The following is a 17,944-nucleotide window of genomic DNA, read 5'->3' as shown; positions in this document are numbered from 1 at the left end:
AGAGTTTCTGGTTCAAAAATAGAAACTCTCTCCACTGCATAACAAAACCTGCACCAAAATCTGCAGGAAATGCAGCTTCAGTTTACCTGAATGATATCAACAGACTCTAAGGGTCAAATTGAGGAGAGGTTACAGAAACTGTAATGGTATCACCCTATAGTTTAGGAGATTTGGTCAAATTGTCAAGATATTAAAAAGGGAACAGAGAAGCTACTTTCACTGTTTGGGGAGTACAGAATATAAAGGCAGATTTAAAATGATCTTTTAGAAACAAAAACTTTTGAAAGAAACACTTCTTCAAGAAAAAGTTAAACGATATTTGGAATGGTCGTTCACAAATGATCATTGATGCTTAATGAATTGTCAATTCCAAATCAGAGAATGGAGTGATTGTCCAAAGTTATCCAAGGATAATTAGCTTTGATCTCTGAATGGCATGTAGAACTAGAGACAGGACTGGATTTAATTAATCCCATTTCTGTGTGCCAAGATTTGCATTCATGCAGTATCTAATCTCAAAACACCTTGTATCCAGCAAGTTACTTTGAAAAATAGCCCGTGTTGTCATGTCAGGAATGTGACAGCAAATTTCCATACAGCAAGTTCCAAACAGCAGGCTGACAGTGGCCAGGTAATGTCTGTTAGTAACTTTAATTTAAGGATGAATATTTGACTGAACACCAGGGATAATTTATCGGTTTTTCATCTTCTTCAAAACACTGCTGTACAATCTTTCATGCACACAGGAAAGCCAGGTGGATCTTTGGTATGATCTCTCATTCAAATGACAGTACCTTTGACAGTGGCGCACTCCTTCAGTATTGCACTGGAGTCGTGACCTGTATGCTTAAGTCCTGAAGTACGACATTAGCTTCTGACTCAGGCTGGGGTGCTACTAGCTGAGCCACAAATGACACTCTTAAAAACAATCTAGCCAAATATTTGGAGGTGGTTTTCTTTGCCACCATCACATATTAATCAATACCAAAGTATAGCTCATTAAAATGTTCAAAATATTACAACATAGACTTACCATCAGATGATACTAGGGTGCTGTAAAAGGTCATTCCATACTGTCTTAAACTGAAAAGCTGTCCTGGTCTACTTTTCTGTGGAATATAATAGATATGAGCAATTTTACAACGTGTACAAAATATGAACATAAACTTATAGCTGCTAGAATCAAAGTGGACTTTCTATATTTTATGATGGGAAATCAAGTAGGACTTGAAATGCCATGGTGTGAGGTACTGGAGTTCTCCAGCACACCATACCATGCAGGGACAACATAGGGGTTTTCATCCACTAGTTAAACCAATCTCAGTTGTTCTAGGAAGGAGAGGTGTTCGTCTGGAGTGCTTGTCTTGTACAGAAAGGAAAAGCAATGGGGGCAACAATGTAAAACCAACAACTGGCAAAACCATTTGGATTTCTCAAGCCCACCTTACTGCAGCTGAGTGCCGGTGAGGAGCAGACCAGAGACTTGGAGCAGAGCAGGACAGTTGTTGGACTGGGGCCTGGTGGTCAGACCACGCCCTGAACTGCTGCTATTTGAAACTCTTTACTGGAGTGTAATGTCAATCCTTAAACTATGTTATAACTATTTTGTTTCGAACTTATTTTTTGGACACTAAGTAATGCTACTACTTTTCCTTTTATTCCTCTTTGTATCCAAGATTTGTACCTAGGTATTTGTACCTAAGATGGTGCTGTTAGAGGCAGGCATTGTTAAAGCTTTTCACTGTACTCCTGTACTGCAGTGCATGTGACAATAAAGAACTTTCTACTCGATTCTAAAATGGGTGGATTGAATACATAAGCTGGTACAGCAATGATAACTCAGACGTAAAGCAAACTGGTGTAAAATACTGTGCACTGGAGGAGAAAATAAAAACACATTCAGCGTTTTAATGTCACAAGAAAAGTTGTGTTCAATTCTGGTCACCACATTTCAAGGAGGCTGTGGACGTTTTGGAGTGAGTGCAAAAGAGGTTTATCAGGCAGCTGCCTGATTAGAGGGGATGAACTGTAAGGAGAGACTAGAAAAACTCAGGCTGTTTTCTCTGGAGCAGCAGACGCTCAAGGGAAACTTGATAGAAGTCTATAAAATTATGAGCTGTATAGATAGGGTTGACAGTCAGAATACCACCTGCCTCCACACTTCAGAGTTGAAAAGTCTAATCCTAAGGGGCATACATTTAAGATGAGAGGGGTAAAGTTCAAAGGAGATGTGATGGGCAAGTTTTATTTTTAAACTTAGAGAGCGGAAGGAGTCTGGAACACATGGCCACGACTGGTGGTGGAGACAGATACAACAGGGGTGTTTAAGGTACCCCTTAAGTGCAAGGGATAGAGGGATATGGACTAAGGTCAAGCAGAAGGGATTAGTTTAATTTGGCATCATACTTGGCACAGCATTGTGGGCTGAAGGGCCCCATTCCCGTCCTCTGCTGTTCTATGTAAATAGCCAAGAGTTCAGCTAAATCAGTCCTGGTTTATTTGACAGAAACATGTTTGACCAATGTGGAACTGCAAACAATAAGGTCAATGCTATTGTAGAAAATAGCTAAGAGAAAATGGTCAAACTATACGTCCGCTGGTCACCACCATACCTGGTGTAGCAGTTATCAGGCCACCAGGACAATGATAGAGTGCTGCAACTATTTCACCAAAAGGTCACAGGCCAAATCCTAGAAACAAAAGCCCGAACCATGAGGAAATATTGGAGGAAATCCAGCTTTTTATTCCACAAATGAGGTTCTGAGACATTGTCTTCTGGAGACAGACAAAATAGTTAGTATGAGCTGAAAAATGTGTTGCTGGAAAGGAGGATCAATGTTTCAGGCATAAGCCCTTCTTCACTTATTTCACATTTTTCAGCTCTGATCTCCAGCATCTGCAGTCCTCACTTTCTCCTAGTTAAAATAGTTAGTATTCCAAATTTACAATTTTCCATTAATTTGCTTGTAAGACAGGCAGAACACGGTTCATGATAGTATAACGTGAGGTTAAGATAAATAAATTATTCCTCATACAGAGATTCTCATACATAATACACATGAAGTGTGGTCGAATTGAAACCTCTGGAGTCAAGATACAATTGGAAGCCATTTAAGGGGACCTTAGAGTGTCTTAGGATGACCTTAGGATGAATTAAAATGGCTGATTGGCCTTCCTTTCAGTGTTTGTTTTCGGTATAATTTACACACTTTTAATTATCTGCAAATATTATTGCACACAATGTTGGGCTGTTCATCCCCTTGTTTAAAACAACACAGCCAGAACCAGTGAATGGTAGGATGAGGGTTTATTCAAACATTTCAACAAGTTCAGTTTTTCAAACTATCGCCACAATGATACTGTGCTCTGCTTATAACAGTAGCAACTGAGAGATTCTAAAATAAATGTATGTCTTAGATTATTGCCATGTTGGAGGTGGCAGTGACAGCACAGTTTAAATTGACAAGAGACACTGTTGTTCTCTGTTTCTATATTCACTTTGCCGAGATGGAGGATACTCTGGTTATCTTTTCTGTGCAATAGCAACAGATAGATTGGCAAAGCAGAAAGAATTCACCTTAGCACTTTTAATTGCACTTTTTACTACGTGAGAGCAGCTGTTGAAACAGATAAACGAGAAGTAAAGCAGAGACTGTTGGGTTAATAAGGGAGAAAATAACAGTCAGCACACAAAATAACTATGAATTAAAAGGCTAAGTATACCCTTGTATTTTTATTCCTGAAAATCAGATTGAGGGATTGGTCAGATGTGATTAATAATTTTCAAGGATTTTGGTGCCTTAGAAACATGAAAAGAACATTGAGATTGAATTAAAGAACAAACAAGTTAAGTAATATCTACACAAAAAAAAAGAAAAATTAAAGAAAAACTGAACAAAATTTTATAAAGAGAGAAAGAGACGATAAAGAATGAGAGTGAACAAGAAACAACTCAATCTATAAAAAGAAAACAAAGAAAATTTGTATATATTACAAAATTGTTAACATGAGGATTCAGACTCTGGCATTTTCTTTAGAACTACAAGTAGTACTGCATGTAAAAGTTGTCTATGTATGAAAAGTAAAAACTTGCTTGATTTGCAGGCATGGCTTATTCCCCTTTCAGATGGTGCAAGTAAATCAAATAGGAAAAAGAAAGAACAAGTACCATCAACGGGGGAAAGAAAATCCCATTTGGTTTGAAAGAGGTTCTAAATTGTATTTAGCTTACTTTCTCATCATTGAGGTAATTAAACAAGATGGGGAGGAAAGGATCAGTAGGTTTCTTGTTAATGATACATCCCATTGCAGACTTTGTGAAGAATAACAGACTTCAGGAGGAAATGGGCAAACATGTGGTTGATGCAGTTTAGTGCAGAGAGGCAGAAAGTGATTTGTTTGCTAGAAACAATGAAGGAGGCAATATAAAACAATTATTACCATTCTTTAAGCAAAAGAGACAAGTGGGTTTAGATAAACAAGTCTTTTAAGGTGGCAAGTTTGGAGAGGTCAGTTTAAAAATAGCTATTTAGGTTTGTAAATAGAAGCATAGAATACAAAAGAAAGAAACTATGCTAAATCCTTATAAATCATTGAATAAAAAAAAAGTCACCATAGTCTTAACAGGCCAGAGGACTTAATTTAAGGATGGCCATGCATCAGGTGATAGGAGAGATTGCGAAGGTGAATCCTTTGAGGTAATCTCAGCCAGTGTGGGAATCGAACCCACACTGTTGATATCATTCCGGGTCACAAACAGACTGTCCAACCAACTAAGCTACCTGACCACCTTCACTAATAAAGCGCTAACTGGGCTTATCAAGGCCCGGGACTGGGTGCAGACAAGAAAGAAATGAAAGAGATCATAAGTTCTGCAGCAATATGAGAGAGAGATTATTTCAGCACAGAAAACTGGGGAGAGATTTAATTATTCGTCTTCATTAAACCATATTACAATAAAGAAGGAACTGCTAAAAGTGGTAGAGGAGTTGGTAATCTGAGAAAAATGCAAGCTAATTGGCAAACTTGACAAAAAAGATCTCATGAGGAAAGACTTATGGCGTGGAATCACGGCTTGAAAGAACAGTGTAAACAGGCTCAATAAAAGTTCAAAAGGTAATGGGATCAATACTTGGTGTGGGAAAATCTGCAGGACTGTGGGGCAAGGTTAAGTGGACATCCTTCAAAAAAACCGAAGAAGCAGTTCAGTGATAATTTCAATTTGTCTTTGTAGCTATAAAAGGCCAGTTTCTGGGAAGAAGAAATTTGAAACAAAAGTACAAAATTGTTGAAAAATATTTTCTCCCAACATCATTTAAAAAACATTGCCTAAATAATTTGTAATAGGACATATTTTCAAAAGTTTCAAAAGCCCTCCAGTGTGCAATGTACCCAACCATGATAATTCAATGGAAGATTTTATAAACTTTATAATTCAAAAATAAAATGGAAGGGCCTCTTCTGCAAAGCAGAGTGAAATTTTCTCAGCATGCTACTTATGGAATTAGGAACACAATCATAATCTGCAAAACACGCTTAAACAAGAAAACCCACTGAGCTATGTCATATCTATCGCAAAATGAAGGAAGTATGTTGCTGATATTTCCAGAGAAGTGAATCGGGGAGAAAAACATGAATGGTGGTGTGAAACGTAGGTTTAAAAGCGCCTTGACTCACCAGAAGAGAAAACAATGGAAGTAATATTGTCAGATCTTAGGGAATGAGTTAGGGTAAAAAGTGATGGATTGGTGTTAACATATGAGCCAGTCTAATTCCAAAGTCTCCAAGGGACACATTTACATGGCAGGAACCAAAGCAGAAATAAGTTAACAATTTCGTAAATGTAGAAGTTTCTTTTTGGTGTAATTTAACTAAGTTTTGCATTGCCATTAAACTGTACTAAGAAAATGATGTTGAAATTTTATGAATCAAACAGGCTAGGGTTATGGAATGTATTGCAGCGTAGACTTGAAGAATATTGTTTTCAGTACCAAGGATAAAATTATTTGGATTACAGTGCACAAGTGCTTAGCATAGTTTCAAATTATTAAAAATGATATGAATCCATGCCATCCTACGACTTATCACCCCGAAGATCTGCCGAAATCCTTAGAAGGTAGAACTAGCCCAGAATATGAATATTGCACTGAGGGCTTAGGTGATACTTAATATTCATAAAAATTCACATTTTCAATTCACGTGAAATGGGTAGGCATGACTTAGTTCTGCTCAGCAGTAATGGGGCCGAAAATCCTAACAAAATATAAACATAATTAAATGAAAAATGATAGGATCCCACTTAAGACGTAATAGACCATTAGCTTAATGAGTCTGTTCCACTATTCACCAAGACCATGGCTGATCTGATAATGCTAACCTCCAATCTCCTGCCTTTTCCCCATTACCCTGGATTCTCTCACTGATTACGACTCTGTCTGAGCCTTGAATACACTCAATGACCTAATCTCGACAGCTTTCTGCAATAATGCACTATTTCAATTAGATGTGCTACCCATTCCTAGCACCAAATAATGTATTTATTTTCTGTCTGTAGAAATGGAAATGCAAGTAAAATATCTGAGCTGTTCCTCTAAGGTTACTCAAGGAGGTTTTCATAAAAATCACAGAGTTTTTAGTATAGCAGGATGTACTTTAGCACATCGCATGTGTACTAGATCTAGAACATAGAACAATACAGCACAGAACAGGCCCTTCGGCCCACGATGTTGTGCCGAACTTCTAACCTAGATTAAGCACCCATCCATGTACCTATCCAAATGCCGCTTAAAGGTCGCCAATGATTCTGACTCTACCACTCCCACGGGCAGCGCATTCCATGCCCCCACCACTCTCTGGGTAAAGAACCCACCCCTGACATCTCCCCTATACCTTCCACCCTTCACCTTAAATTTATGTCCCCTTGTAACACTCTGTTGTACCCGGGGAAAAAGTTTCTGACTGTCTACTCTATCTATTCCTCTGATCATCTTATAAACCTCTATCAAGTCACCCCTCATCCTTCGCCATTCCAACGAGAAAAGGCCGAGAACTCTCAACCTACCCTCGTACGACCTATTCTCCATTCCAGGCAACATCCTGGTAAATCTTCTCTGCACCCTCTCCAAAGCTTCCACATCTTTCCTAAAGTGAGGCGACCAGAACTGCACACAGTACTCCAAATGTGGCCTAACCAAAGTCCTGTACAGCTGCAACATCACTTCACGACTCTTGAATTCAATCCCTCTGCTAATGAACGATAATACTCCATAGGCCTTCTTACAAACTCTATCCACCTGAGTGGCAACCTTCAAAGATCTATGTACATAGACCCCAAGATCCCTCTGTTTCTCTACCTGACTCAGAACCCTACCATTAACCCTGTATTCCGCATTCTTATTTGTTCTTCCAAAATGGACAACCTCACACTTGGCAGGGTTGAACTCCATCTGCCACTCCTCAGCCCAGCTCTGCATCATATCTAAGTCCCTTTGCAGCCGACAACAGCCCTCCTCACTGTCCACAACTCCACCTATCTTCGTATCATCTGCAAATTTACTGACCCACCCTTCGACTCCCTCATCTAATAAAAATTACAAACAGCAGAGGACCCAGAACTGAACCCTGCAGAACTCCACTTGTAACTGGGCTCCAGGCTGAATATTTACCATCTACCACCACTCTCTGCCTTCGACCGGTTAGCCAGTTTTCTATCCAATTGGCCAAATTTCCCTCTATCCCATGCCTCCTGACTTTCCACATAAGCCTACCATGGGGAACCTTATCAAATGCCTTACTAAAATCCATGTACACTACATCCACTGCTCTACCCTCATCCACATGCTTGGTCACCTCCTCGAAGAATTCAATTAGACTTGTAAGGCAAGACCTACCCTTCACAAATCCGTGCTGGCTGTCCCTAATCAAGCAGTGTCTTTCCAGATACTCGTAAATCCTATCCCTCAGTACCCTTTCCATTACTTTGCCTACCACAGAAGTAAGACTAACTGGCCTGTAATCGCTATCAATCTTAATTCCATTTCCTCCCCCTTTTCCATACTCTTTTCAGATATTTATCCACTTCTCTTTTAAAACTTTTATCAATTCAGCTTCTGAGGTAAGTGGGCCTCCAACACAATGTTTTACCTGATGCTTACGTGATCTCCTGAAACTCAAGGAACTGGGTCGTGGTACTGGAATCTAACACGCTTATTCGGACTAAATATTATGCCCAAGCATTAAATTCCTCAGTCATTAATTTTAATAATAAAAAGCTAAAATTTTAGCTTTAGATTGCAACAGAGGAATGTGTTTCCAATAGAGTGTTATGCTTCAAGTGACCAGAAGGACAAAGTGAGGACTGCAGATGCTGGAGTCAGAGTTGAGAGTGTGGTGCTGGAAAAGCACAGCAGGTCAGGCAGCATCCAAGGAGCAGGACAATTGATGTTTCGAGCATAAGCTCTTCATCAGGAATGAGATTTGTGTGCCAGCCGGCTGAGAGATAAAGGAGAGGGGGAGGGAGCTGGAGGGTAGGGAGCTGAGAATGCAATAGGTAGATGAAGAGGAGGGAGAAGGTGATAGATCAGGGAGGAGGGTGGAGCGAATAGGTGGGAAGAAAGGTGGACAGGTCAAGAGGGCGGTGCAGAGTTGGAGGCTTGGGACTGGGATAAGGTGAGGGGAGGGGAAATAAGGAAACTGGTAAAATCCACATTAAGCCCGTGTGGTTGCAGGGTCCCAAGGTGGAAGATGAAGCATTCATCCTCCAGGCATCAGGTGGTTAGGGTTTGGTGAAGGAGGAGGCCCATGACCTGCATGTCCTTGGTGGAGTGGGAGGGGGAGTTGAAGTGTTCAGCCACAGGGCAGTGGAGTTGGTTGGTGCTGGTGTCCCAGAGATGTTCTCTGAAATGTTCCACAAGTTGGCGTCCAGTCTCCCCAATGTAGAGGAGACCACATCGGGTACAAAGAATACAGTAGATGACATTTGTGGAAGTACAGGTGAATTTCTGTCGGATGTAGAAGGATCCTTTGGGGCCTTGGAAGGAAGGTGAGGGGAGAGGTGTGGATGCACATTTTGCACTTCTTGCAGTGGCAGGGCAAGGTGCTGGGAGTGGGGTGTAGGCTGGTGGGAGGGATGAGATGTGGATCTGACTAGGGAGACGCAGAGGGAATGGTCTCCCCGAAACACTGATAGGGCTAGGGAGGAAATATATCCCTAGTAGTGGAGTCGGTTCGTAGGCGGCAAATGTAGTGCAGGATGATGCCATGTAGACGGAGGTTGGTGGAGTGGAAGGTGAGGACTGGGGGGTTCTGACCTTGTTACTCCCCTCCCCCTACCTTATCGCAGTCCCAAAACTCCAACTCAGCACCTTCCTCTTGACCTGTCCATCGTCTTTCCCATCTATCTGCTCCATTCTCCTCACTGACCTATCACATTCTCTCCACCTTCATTTACCTTTTGCATTCTCAGCTATCTTACCCCCAGCCCCCCCCCCCACTCAGCATCCCCAGCCCACAAGCCTCATTCCTGATGAAGGGCTTATGCCTGAAACGTTGATTCTCACGCTCCTTGGATGCTACCTGACCTGCTGTGCTTTTCCAGCGCCACACTCGACTTCAACTGACCAGAGCTAAGGTGCAGTACGACTGTCAGGCCATATTAAACGATCCACTGATGATGAGACACAACAGCTTCAATTCATTCTCCTAAACTCTCCCTCTGTTCTTTCAATCCAATTTGTAAACTCATGACCTAGAATTAGTAATGCCCTGGCCATTGAAAGCATTCTTTAAAAAATTATTTTACTTGTCAGTTACCCTGTAGAAAAGCAAGAAAAGTCCTATGAACATGAAATTCACCATACAGAAACCAAACCGTGTCATATTCAATTTACATTTGAGAAAGATTTCCATCACACAAAACAAAAACCACCCAACATAACTAACTCATTTAGTGAACAAAACCAATTTGCCCCATTGTGGTTTTAACTCCAACCATTCAGCCCCTCAGAGAGAGTTTTGCACAAATATTCTCTAACCCCCAGAGGTGATGATTCAGAAATTCAGAATCGAGCCTCACACCTCCAGTGTAATCCTAAACTATACTGAGGTATTACAGGAAAGAAAGGAGCATGAGAACAGAGTAGGCCATTCAGCCTGTTGAGCCTATTCCACCTCCAGTGAGATCATGGCTGACCTGTGGCCTTACTCCATATACCTTCCTTTGGCCCAATCTCCTTCACACCTTTGTTTAACAAAAATCTCAGATTTAAAATTAACAACTGATCCACCATCAACTGCCATTGGTGGAAGGCAATCATTTACTTTTTGTGTGTAGAAGTGCTTCTTAGCATGTCTTCAAAATGGTTTGGCCCTAATCTTTAGTCTGTGCCCTCTAGTTCGAGAATCCCCAACCAGTGGAGACCGTTCTTCTTTAGCTACCCTGTCATTTTCTGTTCATATCTTGAAGACTTTGATCAGATCATCCTTAACCTTCTGGATTCTAGAGAAAACACCACTTGTTTGTACAATCTCCCCTCATAACTTAATCCCTGAAGTGCAGGTATCTTGTAAGCCGATGCTGTACTCCTCACAAGGTCAATATACTCAAAGCTGCAGTGCCTTAGTAGAAATAAAACCACGATTAATTTTAAAGCAATACTACTTTGCATCGAATGGCAGAGTACCCTTCATCACCATAGGCAGTTTCTTCACAACTTTTTCTGATGGAAAGCATTCGATTATATTTTGAATTGAGAGCTTCTTCAGATTAATTCTCTTGTTTATTTTTGCAATCAACCAACAATTGTTGCTACAGGTCTGTTGAATTTAAATAACTCCTAGCAAAACAAGAAAATCAATAATCACCCTAAACACAAATTTTCTCTCGTTAAAGCAGCCTTGAACACCAGGAAGCTTCTATAGTCAGGCTCCGAGCCCAGAGTTCTTGAAGTGAAACAATGCCTTCCAATGTCATACAAAAATGACGTCTTGGAGAACGTGAAGACTGCAGAGTCAAAAGAGTATGGTGCTGGAAGCTCTTCATCAGGATCCTGAGCTTATGCTCGAAACGTTCACTCTCCTGCTCCTCAGATTCTGCCTGACTGGCTGTGCTTTTCCAGCTTCACATTCTGACTAAAAATTATGTCTGACCAAGCTCACTTCACATAGAATTTCAGAGAAGCAATAGAGAACCAATTAATTCCTTGAGTTTGGCCCAGATTTAAACCAAGACTCTGAACTGCAATTCATCTCAGTATCTTGGAATCAGCACAAGTGTCCATTTGCTGTTGTACACGCACCAGCTCTTTCGACAGGCTATATATTTAGTCTTACAACAGTCGGTTTCAAATTCTCTTGTTAAAGTTATCAAGTCCATTTTCACCATCCTTTTAGGAAGGGCACTCCAGATCATTATTCTCTGTATTTAAAAAAAAACTCCTCCTCTCTGGTTTTGAATGCAATTACCTCAAAAGTGTGTCCTTTAGTTAGCAATCCTCCTTGCCAGCAGAAACCCCTCCTTAACATTCACCCACAGCCTTCTCAGTTCCAAAAATTAATTCTTGCTTTTCTTCCAACATAACTGAAGTCTGTCATTTATAGCAACATTGAGGTAAATCTCTTCTGTAATCTCAAAGCTTTAACACCTTTCCTGAGGTACGATGTGCAATTCTGAACACAGTACAAGTATTTCAGTTGAGGCTTAATCAGTGACTTATAATGGTTGAGTATAACTTTCTTATATGACATTCTATGACTCTATTTTAAAAGCAATGACTCCAATTTGTCTGTTTTATAACTTTGTCAACAATAATTTCTGTGCTAAGTTCCTTTGTACCGGAAAATGCAAGCTTTGTTAAGACTCCTGCTCAGTTCAGTAATTTGGCAGCAATACTTGTTTGGCTCAATTGTGCTACTTTACCATGCCACCTTTACTATTTCAAATCTGATCAATCCATTTAACATGTTTGTCTCTTCAGCAATATGTGTTATTTGTGACTTTTTTTGTCTACTTGTTTTTCAGATACATTTCCATTCATCGTCATAGAAAAAACACCAGCGCTGTCTTGGTCTTGTGATGCTAGGGGCATCGATAGGATAGAAATCTTGAGGCTCCCTAAGTGGCATCACGATAGACTAGACCAAGGGATTGCAACTGGAATCCGTCAGTAGCACGGTAGCTCAGTGGTTAGCACTGCTGCCTCACAATGCCAGGGACCTTGGTTCGATTCCAGCCTTGGGCGACTGTGTGTGGAGTTTGCACATTCTCCCAGCGTCTGCACAAGTATCCTCCAGGTGCTCCGGTTTCCTCCCACAGTCCAAAAATGTGCAGGTCAGGCGGATTGGCCATTCTAAATTGCCCATAGTGTTAGGTGCATTAGACAGAAGGATATGGGTCTGGGAGGGTTACTCTTCAGAGGGTCGGTGTGGACCTGTTGGGCCAAATGGCCTGTTTCCACACTGTAGGGAATCTAATTTAATTTGAACTCTCAACCACTGGTCTGTTAGTCCTCTCATAACCACCAAGTACTCAGCATCAAGATTACCATTTAATTTGACTTCCACTCCACTTCCTGTGTTTATCCCTGTCAGGTTTTTCCTCAGTGAAGAATACAGTCATACTGGAACCTGCGAAAAAGTACTGAATCAACCACTAGGTGGTGGACGAATGCAATTTGTTTTACCATGAGAAATGTAATTTTTACACTCCACATCCCTACGGAGAGATCAGGAATCTAAACAAATCAGAGGCTACGTAGGACAATTAAAGAAATTCAAATTTGAAAGCAGCAGTTAATTATTGTATGGGAAAACAATAGTTACTCATTCGACCTCTCCTGCTTTTGCATTGTAAGCTACTATTCATTATTCTATTTGCACAGGTATTGGAAGGAACTTCAATCCTCTAACGTCCTTGTCTTAAAATGCACCAAAAATCATTCAGTCCATCACCCAGTGAGCGCTGCCCTATAATGATTTCAGGTCCAGCAAGACGCTATTTTAAAAAACATCATTCTCTAGTGGGCTCACTACTCCCCATCTCTAACCTCTTCCAGCCCCACAAAAAGTATCAGTCATCTTGGCCCTAAGATGTGAAAAATCCTCCGAGCTTTGCAACATCTTTAAGATGCTCCTTAAAACATACTTCGGAGTGAGCTTTGTTTTCATGCAATCTTCTTTGGCTCAACAAAATCTCTGCCTTGACTGCATGCCTTTGGGCATTTTATTACATTAATGGCTTGACGTAACTGCAGGTTGTTTGTCTGAATGCATTTTGCTGCAATAACTTTTCCATCAAGTGCTTCAATTGACATTCAAAATCACAAAGTATATTCATTGCCAGCTAATGGAAGCGAGAACAGAAGGCAACACTTACTTCATCACACTGACAGGATTTTAAATGCACACCTTCATTTAGTGATAAAAAGAAATGTTATTACAATGTCTGATTATTCTATTGAACTAATCTAGATTTCTCCATAACAATAATTTAAAGTTTGTTATTAATTCTAAATTTATGCACAATAATATTACCACATTCACTTATCTTGGTAAGAGAGAATTCATTATTTCCATACCTTCCTCAGTACAAATAATTCACATTACCTAATGTACCTCCCATGGCATTGCTTACAAAAACAATCCTTGTATAACCATTCCTTTGTTTTTCTCCCACTATAATTCTTGCCATCTATCACATCCTCCTTCACCTCCCAGGCATTGTTTCTTAGACATTTCTGCAGTTGTCAATTCTTCTTGCTTCCTCAATCTTTCTCACTCTTCATTTTGTCTCTAAGTGTGTCTCTGCAATGATCCTACAATCAGAACATTTAATTTATTTTTTGATTTCCAACTTCCATTTTACACAAAATTGCAAAGCCCTTCATTAGCTTCCGTTACTGGTGTTAGCTGTGGCACAGTTGCTCACGCTCAGATCAGAGTGAGAAGATTGTAGATTCCGGTTCCCCTCAGGGCTTGGGCTGAAGGTCTGTGTTGATATTCCAGTGCAGTACTGAAGGAGTGCTGCATTGTCTGACGTACCATTGTTCAGATGAGACATTAAACAGAGGCTCATTTGCCCTTTCAGCTGGACATTTTTGTTTCCTTGAGGGCAATGGATGATTAGTGGATAAAAATAATATGCAAGGATATGGGGAAAAGAGCTGGAGATTGGCATTAGGTAATGGGGCATTTAACAAGCTGAGTAGCATCTTTCAGTGCTGTCACACTTCTGTGTTACTGGGATTACTTTGATAAAGACCAGGAGGGTTCCTCCAGTGTGCTGGTTATGATTTGCTCCTCAACCAACTTAACTTAAACAGATTATTTGGACATTATCTCATTACTGTCTGTGGGATCTTGCTGTGAACATACTGGCTGCTGTACTTTGAACATCAGTGTTTTAGAACACTGTGTCAAAACAAAAGCACTACAGAAATAAAATTTATTTATTTACAATGACTAGTCTGCAGGAGCACCCATTATTTGCTCTTGAAGTAATAAACTCCAGCTGTCATTATAAATTAAACACAACCTCTACATTACAGGCATGTCTTAAAGCCAATGGCTCTGCTATTGCACACATTTTTGCAATTTTGATACACCACAATGTTGTTTTCCTAATGCAAGGCAATTAGTACCAAGGCAAAATAGATCATTTAAATTTCCAAATACATTAGCATGCCTAAGCATTTGAATTTTGATCATGAGCTGTTACATTCAATTTATGTTAACCAATTAATTTTCCTCATCAATTCCAACCTCAGGTCCATTAGGTATACCCTCAAATGATATATACTCTCAACTTGTAAATAGCAGTTTGTCCAGTTTAACTTGTCAGTTTAAATTTTCCCTGAAATCAGAAGGGAGCTGAGCTTTAAGTGATGGGGCTTGTCTATATACCTCAGTAAGGACAGCACAAGCACTAAAGAAAAAGATGCACGAGTAGACGATAAAAGACCACCTTCTTGAGCCTGTTGCATTATTCAGTGCACTCCCGGCTGATCTCTGCTACAATCCAATTTCCCACTGCTCCCCATATCAGATTCCCTGAGACACCAAGCATCCATCTCAGCCTTAGATATATGCAGCAATGGAGCATCTACAGTTCTCTGGGATTGAGGACTCCAGTGATCCACAACCCTCTCTGCATCACAGTGCTGAATGATTCAGCCCATACCCCAAGCGTATCTGTGTCGTAGACTACCAGCCAGGGGAAAAATTACCTCTCACAGTGTTTACTTTCTCAAGCTCCTTCAGAATCATGCATGTTTCAATGAGACCACCTCCCATTCTTCTCATATGTTTAAAAGATATATATCACAAGCAACAGTTTTCTTAAATTTGCTGTCTGCTGCTAATGATTCAAAACTTATTTTGCTTTGCAGCATGGGAAGCAAACCTTCAGAGAATATAGACTCAACTTCTCAGACTATCATAGAGTCAGTTATAAGTTAGCCAGAAAAGATCTAAAGAGAGGTCCAAGAAGGGCCAGGTGGGGACATGAGGAGTTGTTGGTGGATAGGATCAAGGAAAACCCAAAGGCTTTCTTTCGGTATATCATGAATAAAAGAATGTAGAATAAGATTAGGGCGAATCAAAGAGTGTAGTGGAAAGTTGTGTGTGGAATCTGAGGCTATAGAGGAAGCACTTAATGAATACTTTTTGTCAGCATTCACATTGAAAAAGGACAATGTTAGTGAGAATACAGAGATACCGGCTATGAGGTTAGATGGGATTGAGATTGACAAAGAGGGGGTTTTAGCAATTTTGGAAGATCTGAAAATAGATAAGACCCTGAGCTGAGTGGGATTTAGATTAGATTAGATTAGATTACTTAGTGTGGAAACAGGCCCTTCGGCCCAACAAGTCCACACCGACCCGCCGAAGCGCAACCCACCCATTCCCCTACATTTACCCCTTTACCTAACACTACAGGCAATTTAGCATGGCCAATTCACCTGACCTGCACATCTTTGGACTGTGGGAGGAAATCGGAGCACCCGGAGGAAACCCACGCAGACAAAGGGAGAACGTGCAAACTCCACACAGTCAGTCGCCTGAGTCGGGAATTGAACCCGGGTCCCTGGCGCTGTGAGGCAGTAGTGCTAACCACTGTGCCACCGTGCCGCCCAGTCCTCGGATTCTCTGGGAAGCCAGGGAGGAGATTGCAGAGCCTTTGGCTTTGATCTTTATGTCATCATTGTTGACAGGAGTAGCGCCAGAAGACTGGAGGATAGCAAATGTTGCTCCCTTGTTTAAGAAGGGGAGTATGGACAACCCTGGTAATTATAGACCAATGAGCCTTACTTCGGTTGTGGGTAAGGTGTTGGAAAAGATTATAAGAGATAGGATTTATAATCATCTGGAAATGAATAATTTGATGAGAGATAGTCAACACGGTTTTGTGAAGGGTAGGCTGTGCCCTAACTAACCTTATTGAGTTCTTCGAGAGGGTGACAAAACAGGTGGATGAAGGTAAAGCGGTTGGTGTGGTGTATATGGACTTCAGTAAGGTGTTTGATAAGGTTTCACACGGTAGGCTATTGCACAAAATAAGGAGTTTTGGGATTGAAGGCGAGTTAGTGAATTGGATCAGAAATTGGCTCGCTGAAAGAAGACAGAGAGTGGTGGTTAATGGGAAAAGTTCATCCTGGAGCTCAGTTGCCAGTGGTGTGCCGCAAGGATCTGTTTTGGGCCCACTGCTGTTTGTCATTTTTATAAAGGATCTGGATGTGGGCGTAGAAGGATGGGTTAGTAAGTTTGCGGATGACACTAAGGTAGGTAGAGTTGTAGACAGTGCCAAAGGATGTTGTGGGTTCCTGAGGGACATAGATAAGATGCAGAGTTGGGCTGAGAAGTGGCAAATGGAGTTTAATGCAGTAAAGTGTGAGATAGTTCACTTCAGAAGAAATAACAGGAATGCAGAGTAGTGGGCTAATGCTAAAATGCTTGGCAGTATAGATGAAGTGAGACATCTTGGTGTCCTGGTGTCCAGGTACACAAATCCCTGAAAGTTGCCACCCAGGTTAAAATGGTTATTAAGAAGGCATATGGTGCGCTGGCAGTTATTGGTAGGGGGATTGAGTTTTGGAGCCATGAGGTCATGCTTCAGCTGTATAAGACACTGGTAAGGCCACACCTGGAGTATTGCATACAGTTCTGGTCACTGCATTATAGGAAGGATGTGGAAGCTTTGGAAAGGGTTCAGAGGAGATTTATTAGGATGCTGCCGGGTATGGAAGGAAGGTCTTATGAGGAAAGGCTGAGGGAACTGAGGCTGTTTTCATTGGAGAGAAGGTTGAAAGGTGACTTAATCAAGACACATCAGATAATCGGAGGGTTAGATAGAGTGGACAGTGAGAACCTCAGATGGTGAAGGCTAATGTGAAGGGATTTAGCTTTAAATTGAGGGGTGATAGATTTAGGATAGATATTAGGGGTAGTTTCTTCACTCGGAGAGTAGTAGGGGCGTGGAACAGCTTGCCTGCAACAGTAGTCGACCTACCGACGTTAAGGGCATTTAAATGTGCATTGGACGTACATTCGGATAATAATAGAACGGTGCAGGTTAGAAGGGCATCAGGCTAATTTCACAGGTCTGCGCAACATCGAGGGTCAAAGGGCTTGTTATGCACTGTAATGTTCTATGTTCAAAGAGTCATAGAGGCGTACAAGTATGGAAACAGGCCCTTTGGTCAAACTCATCTAAGCCAACCAGATATCCTAATTCATCTAGTCCTATTTGCCAGCACTTGGCCCATATCCCTCTAAACCCTTCCTATCCATATACTCATCCAGATCGATTTTGAATGTTTTAATTGTACCAGCTTCCACCATTCCTTCCCCCACCACCCTCTGTGTGAAAACGTTGCCCTTGGGTCCGTTTTACATTCTTTCCCCTCTCACATTAAATCTATGCCATCTAATTTTGAACAACCCCACTCTGGAA

General features: G+C 41.0%; 1 protein-coding gene across 1 annotated transcript in view; it reads right to left on the bottom strand.

Annotated features, from left to right (window-relative positions):
* LOC140482713 (calcium uniporter protein, mitochondrial-like) overlaps positions 1–17,944 on the bottom strand; it is a 157,418-nt gene that overhangs the window by 49,647 nt on the left and 89,827 nt on the right. The window contains exon 2 of the mRNA XM_072580295.1: positions 1,034–1,109. Coding sequence (XP_072436396.1) covers positions 1,034–1,109 — 76 coding nt within the window. The remainder of the gene's footprint in view (positions 1–1,033; positions 1,110–17,944) is intronic.

The sequence above is a fragment of the Chiloscyllium punctatum genome, chromosome 1 (genome assembly GCF_047496795.1).
Source record: "Chiloscyllium punctatum isolate Juve2018m chromosome 1, sChiPun1.3, whole genome shotgun sequence".
NCBI lineage: Eukaryota > Metazoa > Chordata > Chondrichthyes > Orectolobiformes > Hemiscylliidae > Chiloscyllium > Chiloscyllium punctatum.
This window is presented reverse-complemented; position numbering and strand designations above follow the sequence as displayed.